Below are 7803 nucleotides of genomic sequence, written 5' to 3' on the forward strand. Positions count from 1 at the left end.
GGGCTCAGTTAGAATACACCCCCCACCCCAGGGGATCCAGGAGGGATGACTCATATACAACCCCCCCACCCCCACACCCCTACACCCCCACCCTACACACACCCCCGCCTTCCACGTTATCCCTCCAGTGTTGTTATACCTCTTCTACCCTCCATGTCCTTCCCTTTTCCCCTTGTGCTGCTTCTGCAATTTTTGCCCTTGATTTCCTCCTTCCACTCTCTCCCACAATCCCCACATCCACATGCAGACTTCCCCTTGTTCCTCCGCCTCTTCCTCCCCCTCCCCCTTGTGTCTCTCTTTCCTTCTTCCCTTTCTCTTTCTGCTTTTTTCCTTGTCTCCCCTCCCCCTTGTTCCCCCATTACCCTCTCTTTTCCCCATTCCCTCTGCCCCTCCTCTAGCATGACTTACTGCTTCACTTCACAGCTTTAGCCCAATTAAAACATAGGCGCGTGTGTCTATGCACGCATGCTGCACAACCACACATATACGCATGCACATGCTGGAACAGACCCACTCTGACACACACAGATATACACACGCAGATAGATAGAGCCCCATCCACAAGCTGACATAGATTCAAAATTCATATTATTATCTACTATATATTATAACTAGTTTGTAATGATTTAAACAGTTTCATTTCTTTATGCATGTGTGTGTCTGACAGCAATCTTTCACAGGCATATTTACATAAAAGCGGGTCATCATCCACTGACTTAATAAGAATCATTTTCATTGTGTCACATGACTTGTTTAAACACGTGTGCAGTTTTATGTAGAGAAACACTCAAACACTAAATAATGTGCATTAAGGACCACTTTAGCTGCCGCAGTGGCAGTGGATAAGTGAGCATGTATCTGTATGTTGTAGTGACTTCCTATTCCAGAGAAACAGGTCCTCAGTGCTGTACGGCCCCTCACACTGCTGAAGGTCACCGGTTTTATGTTCCGTGTATGCAGCTCATAAATTTCTGCTACTTTGTAGTGTGTGTGTGTGTGTGAGCGTAGCGTGTGCACACTTCTGTTCAGCTCATAAACTACTGCTACTTAGTGCTTTCTGCATTAGACTAATTTCACTGTCTGCCTTGAATACTTGAGCAACAATAGAGTCAGATGTTCCTCTGAGTTTTAAATGGAGGGCGGTCAGGCCTCTTTATCTTCCTTTAGTCTTAGTTCATTAGCAAACACTTTGCACAACACTCTTAAACTATTAATTTTCACTTAAACATTCCCATTTAGATTCTTTAAATGTTGAAGGAACACTGTATGACAGTATCACATATATATTCTGTATTGTTGCAACACTTCACTGAAGCTAAAAGCTTTAATAAACAAGAGTGACATATTTAAGCCCAATATGCCATGCATAATTTAATAAATATTTAGTGTCTAAAATTCAGAGCTGTTTTGGTTTAACGCCATCATCAATGTGCTAGAGCACTGCAGAAACCCGCTACACTGTATCAGCAGGATTCTGGAGGAAAAGAAGAAAGGAGATGGTTAGGGAATCCAGGAATAGGAGTAAACGCTCAAGAAAAAGAGACCAAGCATGTTGTATGCACACTGCTTGGGGACTGGTGGCTGATTGTGCTTTTCCTCCATTTTGGCTGTGGCTCAGTCTGAGCCCTGGGAACAGTGCCCAGACAGAGAGGAGGGGTGGGGGGTGGGGGGGCTAAGAAATGGGACAGAGATGGGAAACAAAAAGAATGACAGAGACGGACCAAGACCAGGAAGAGGTTTCTGAAATAGAGAAGGAAATGAAATGGTGCAGTGTTACCAGTTTAATTGAAAATTAGAGAGTAGCATATTGCCGCCCATGAAGAGTGCAGAGGAAAAGAAAATGAGACTGATGGGGAGAGGGGGAAACAGAAAGGATAGAACAGCATGTAAAGGGCATACTGCCCAGTTCACCAGTGTGAAGGAAACAATATGGCTCCAGTTTCATCTGCTCAGCCATTCTGAACTGTCGAATTCATTATTTGTGCATGTTGGGCATGTGAGTGTGTGCACATGTGTGTTTTTGTACTTGTGTCGGTGTGGATGTGTGCATGCGCATAAATGTGTCAATATGTGTGTTAGTATTTGTGTCTGTATGTGTGTTTGGCTTTTTGGCAGCCTGTGCTCCAGATGCACAGGGTTGTTATTGTGTAGCGACATATTAAATGGTTAAAGGAGACATTTCTGTGGGTTTCCTGCTAGCAGAATGGGATCTCCTCCTCTCCCCTCTCCTCTCTGCTCTCTAGTAGACAATTACAGGATAGGATCTGCTCTCCTGGCTCAGCTGGGCTTTGAAAGGCTTACATGAATATGTCAAAATTAGCAGGAAGCTCTTGAAGCAAAAAAAGAAAAAGATTCTCTCCATGAGCTAAATTGGCATAATGTCTTTCCTGGCCTTTCCAAGGCTGCTCATTTTGACTGACATGCTAGAATGAAAACTCCTATCTCTTTATAGACCTTGCTGTGCTATTTATTTACCTTGTGATGTCTCTGCTCACTCATGCTCACTCTCTCCCCTCCCAGGTGTTCCCAGTAAGCGGAGGTACAAACGTCGTGAGGTGGAACAGATCCAGAAGGACGTCAGGAGAATGCATTCTTTGAACTTTGAGCATGTGCAGAAGATCCTCCGTGCCAAGCGCCTGCAGCGACAAGCCAAAACAGGAAACAATGTCATCAAACGACGGCCTGGACGGCCCCGAAAACAACCCTTAGAGGAATCAGAGCCGACCAATAGGAGGGAGGAAGATCGGGCTGATGTTCGGGGTTTGGACATGTTTGCCAGTAGGCGAGGTGATGGGAGGACTCTGGGGATGCCTGTCCTGGAGAGGTGTGATGACCTGCCAGGTAGGCAGAGCCTCAGGCCAAACTTGACCCCCGAGCCGCTGGAGTTCTCCAATCACGATTCCATCTCAGCAACAATTGAGACCGTGGTGCATCAAGCGCGGTCGGTGGCTCCGCTGGCCAAAGGGGGGAAACGCAGAGGCAGGGGCCACAGCAGGGACGAATTATGGGCTCCTTCCAGTCAATAAACCTGCAGGAGCGAGCAACTCCGTAACCGGACGGAGAGCAGTGAATGGAGTCAGTGCCGTTCCAAGCCTATCAGATGCAGTGCCCTTAATTATGGGACTCCTCGGTGCACTTTGACTTGTTTCTTCTCTCTGATTTGTTGTGAGGACTACAGTGGGTCAGTGGAGAAGCAGGAGGAGGGAACACTTGCGGTGCCATCCCTCTGTTAGCTAAACCCAACCAGACATGAGCCTTTCAAGGATTCATTGGACCTTCATTTACAATGGCACTATATGGTACTATTTGATACTGAATCTGATGCTATACAAGTGTGTGGTACTTATGATAGTGTAGGATATTATGTGATTCTTTATGTATCTGATACAGTGATGTGTATGGTACTTTATGATACTGTATCTGAATGTGGCTTTAGCCATATATTTACCAGCAAGGGGAGGGGGAATGGTTAATATAAAACTGTGCAGCTCTGCTTATTTTTGCCTTTCTGAGGAAGCTTGTCAAAGACATGTGGAATAATACAGCAGTAATTAAGCCACCTTACCCTAATACTTATCCCTGTTTTTGCTCCCACCCCCACCTGTACCTTCCTTGTTCTCTTTCTCTCTCTGAGAAGTAACTCACACTTCCTGGCAGCTCCTCACCCCTGGTCCCCGTCCCTGCTTCAATTCTTCAGCCCTCCCTGGTGCCTGCCGCTCAACTCCATCTCCCTTTGTCCTCTCATCTACTCCCGATCATGTTTTTCATCTCCTATTGCTTGTCCTCCCTCAGCATACTCCACCCCCCCCCACCCCCCACCCCGTCTCATTTATTTCTCCCTCCCTGCTCAGGCCTGTCCTGGGCAGTGACATAAAGGCAATATGGTGGATGAGACTGTCCCAGACTGTACATAGAAACAAAGTCCACTGTTGCCTGCCTTGTACAATGGGAAACCAGCTCATAGACTCGTACTGGCATACAGTATATCAAATAGAATTGTTGTACCATAGACAATGAAAGTTGTGTATTGTTTTATAACCAAAAACAGACGTGGGTGCGACTCAAGACAAGTTTGTTTTCAGACAGAAAGAACCACATGTATTCATTCATACACTCATTATTGTGTTTATATCCAGGGGGCATTGCATACAGGAGGAATATCAGGTGTGTTTTTGGTAAACCTTAAAATTGGTTTAATGCACTATGAAAAACCATACACTTGCATCAATCAAATGCAGCACTTACATGCTTGTTCCAGCCTTATGTTTTGGCCTTCGATGGTGTGGATATCCATTCCAGAGAGCATGCATTATTTTAATCAATTTGTATATGCAGGCTGCGCAGCCAAAAGCGTCAAACCGAAGCCCCGGTCTGAATCGTGATTGGACAGTTCAGCAGAGGAGGGCTCTCAGTCAGTGTTTTGAAAAGCTAATCCCAGTCTTTCTACTTTACATGATTTTCAATCCATATCCTTGGAAATATTTTTGGAAAGTAAATCTAGTATTTAGGTTTAGAAACCAAAGTCTCAGTATTCAGTGTAAGGATGTATTATTTAAAAGAATCTAAATCAGAGTTTGACAAACTCTCCACCATGTTGGCACCAATGTAAAGCATTCCTATGTGCACTCTAGAATGTAGCCATCTTGGATTTTTTGTGTCAATATGTTAAGCCTTTGTTAAACTCTATCTACAGTATCTGTGGCTTTGGGTAGTGGTTGGTATTTTCTCAAATAAGTATTTCAGAATATAAGCAATGGCTCAGTGTTTCTTTGGCAACTTTGTTAAACTTTCGTTTCAGGAGATTCTGTTTTCTTTGGGTGGGGTGGGATTCTCAGTTGCAGCAGTTCAACTTGTGCCTTATGTTTCTTTCTCTCACCAATTTACATTTGACCTGAGAAATATCAAGTGGCAAAGAGTGCCCCAGAAATTGTCCCTAAATATTCATGATTGTGCATATGACGCATGTGTCTTAGTCATCTGAACCCTGACACTGCCTGTGTCCCTTCACAGCTTCCATAGTCAGCATCCTCTGTCACCGGGCACCGAGTCGCTCTCCCAGCTGCCTTCTAGTTTTCTCACTCATATCATCCTAACAGAACTAGAAGGGCTGGACTGATAAAGACAATATGATATTACTGTATTAAATACACATCATGTTCTGGCCTACATACTGCCTCACAGCAGTGCTGGAAACAGAAAGGGCCTCTGTTTCAGATGTGTTTATATCCAGCGGTATTGATTGTACTCAATGTCCCAGATATATAATTGAAGATCACTTGCTCTGCCCAGTGTATAACCAGTTATTTACAACATATAACTGGTTACATACTTGGCAGAGGAGGAACAGAGGAGGTTGTCATGGAAACCACGTTCTCATACATTGTTGTTTGCTATGCATCAGGCCATGCCTGGCAATGACCTTAAAAGGAATTTCTGTTCTGGGTCCACCCTTCGACAAAGAGAAATAAGTGGTCTTATTTACTGAATAAAATGAATTCATGTAACAAGAATTGTGAATAATACCAGTAATAATTTGTAATAAGTTGTGCAGAAAGTGACTATCATTTCATGAAAACTATAGTTACTGCAGCTCTATGCAGTACAAGCCTTAACCAGATGTAAAACTACAGTATTGAAGTGTTTGTTGTAAATAGTGTTAGTATGTCCATCCTGCATGGATACTGGTTGGGCTCGGCTATGCTGGGACTGTCTCCTAAAACCACAGTAGACCTTCTCTCTCTCTATTAAGACTGCTCAAGACCCAAGAAAACATACAGAAATGACAACCCCAAATTAATTTTCCTATTCGACAAATTCTGCTGTACACTGACATTAATTTTTCCAGTCCGTTAAATTACACAGAATGCTAAAATAATTTGCCTTATCACGCCTTTAAACGGTTTTTAGAGGATACAAACCCCACTGTAGTGCAATCGACCAAAAATAGGAATCCCCGCTGACTTGCAGCTATTTTGCCTGCAGTCAGTCAGGGCAGTGCAGTAGCATGTAGAGTAAGCAAGAGGGTTGTGTGTGGGGGGAGTTCTCAGAGGAAACAGCCAAAAATACACTCGTTCCTAACGTTAGTGCGCTTAACCTTGCTTCGCTAGATGACTTTCAGTGGGTCTGCAGTCTGTTGTGGTGAAGATGAGGTCTAGATATGTGGTCCATGAGGTGTAGAGACTAAACGCTTGGCAGCTTACTCCTCCATACTGTGGTCAGTCAGTGGTCTCTGATGTAAGAGTTAAAGACCCCAGGTGTTGTCTGTCCTGTCTGTCTCTCCTACCAGCCAATGCTCCGGTGCCTTCTAACACTGACAAGTATTGTCCTAATCCAGAGCTTTCACTCTACACAGAGACTGCAGAGGGGATGTGGCTGTGAATAGGGTTCAAGGTCACTGTTGTTGTATTGTATTTAGCAGCCAATCTGGACCAGTGGCTACAGGAGGACCCTAAACACTGATGTAAGGCTCTTTTACCTTATCTTTGGTGCTAGCATCAAGGGCAGCGCAGCAGTGTTTGACCTTAAATCAGTGGTTGGGGTGCATCTACTGTAGTCCATATTTACCAGTTCCCTACAACAACTACGATGAGATATAATGGCACCTAAATTTTGCCACCTCCATTCCCTATGTAGCATGCTGTGATGAGTGTCCTACAAATGGAATGAGGGGTCATGTGAGACAGAGCCTCATAAATGTACATGTAGTCATCCTCACAGCATACGTTACAGTTCTAAGCTATAATGTTGTTCAAAGCTGAAAGTGCAGATGAAGCATTGAGAAAACCAATAAATGTACTTCTTTAGAGCACAAAGTGAGCTCTTCTAACAGTGTGGGCATATTTTAGTTTGTATACATAGTGTATTTGAACCTTTTTCTAGAGTGGGTTTCCTTTATTTGCATGCTCAACTTGATTGTATGCATAAATATTTTAGACAAGCCGAAAGTTGAATTTCAATTGAATTTGGAGCAAGACTTGTACATTGTTTGATATGTTTCTTTTTGTAATGAATTTTTTAATTCATGAAGCATTTTTGTACATTGTATGAATATTAAAAACTGCAAATATTTGACATATAGAGTAAATACTAGATGCGCATGCATATGCATATATCCTTCACAGTATGTATGTGTAAATGTACACATATATTTTGTATTTGCATTTGCTGGCATACAGATATATGTCTTAAGCACATATATACATGCAATATATATGTATATCCATGTCCGCTGGCATGCTTTTGGTCATGTTTATCTTCCATGATCTTGTAGGTTCATTTTTTTTTTTTTTTTTTTTTTTTTTTTTTTATTTCTCTTTCCTCAGAAAGAAAAGCTCATTCTTTTGCTATGCTTCTGTTGGCTGGCAGCGTTGAGCACTTATTAAGAAGAACTACAGTTGAAGTTGTTCATGTTATCCATTGTGTGAAATAATAAATGACTTTATTGACAGCTGATGGTGGCACTTGTTTTGTTATTCCTGTATCGGATTTAATGCTAAAAAACTGCTTTGTCACATGCCGAGATAAGGCTGATAAGTTATCCTGTCATAAGAGCCAGCGTGTGTGTATGTGAGTGAGTGAGTGTGTGCAGCATGCACGCAAATGTGTGTGGGAGTGAGATGACAGGACGGCTTGCTGCACTGTTGGTACTGAATGTCAGATGGTCCTAGTGAATGAGTACTACTCCACAATGTGTCTGCTTTTTGCAGTTAAAAGAGAGGGAATCCTCTGATCAGATTATACTACAGCCTCACTCAGTCCCACTCTATCACGCACACACACACACACACACACACGCGCACACAC

The 7803-nt window shown here is 43.1% G+C and overlaps 1 protein-coding gene across 1 annotated transcript in view; it reads left to right on the forward strand.

Moving 5' to 3' along the window:
- The window catches only part of setbp1 (SET binding protein 1), a 34881-nt gene extending 27431 nt beyond the window's left edge, over nt 1-7450 (forward strand). The window contains exon 7 of the mRNA XM_056375630.1: nt 2521-7450. Coding sequence (XP_056231605.1) covers nt 2521-3026 — 506 coding nt within the window. The 3' untranslated portion in view covers nt 3027-7450. The remainder of the gene's footprint in view (nt 1-2520) is intronic.
- Nucleotides 7451-7803: the final 353 nt, after the last annotated feature.

The sequence above is a fragment of the Seriola aureovittata genome, chromosome 5 (assembly GCF_021018895.1).
Source record: "Seriola aureovittata isolate HTS-2021-v1 ecotype China chromosome 5, ASM2101889v1, whole genome shotgun sequence".
Taxonomy (NCBI): domain Eukaryota; kingdom Metazoa; phylum Chordata; class Actinopteri; order Carangiformes; family Carangidae; genus Seriola; species Seriola aureovittata.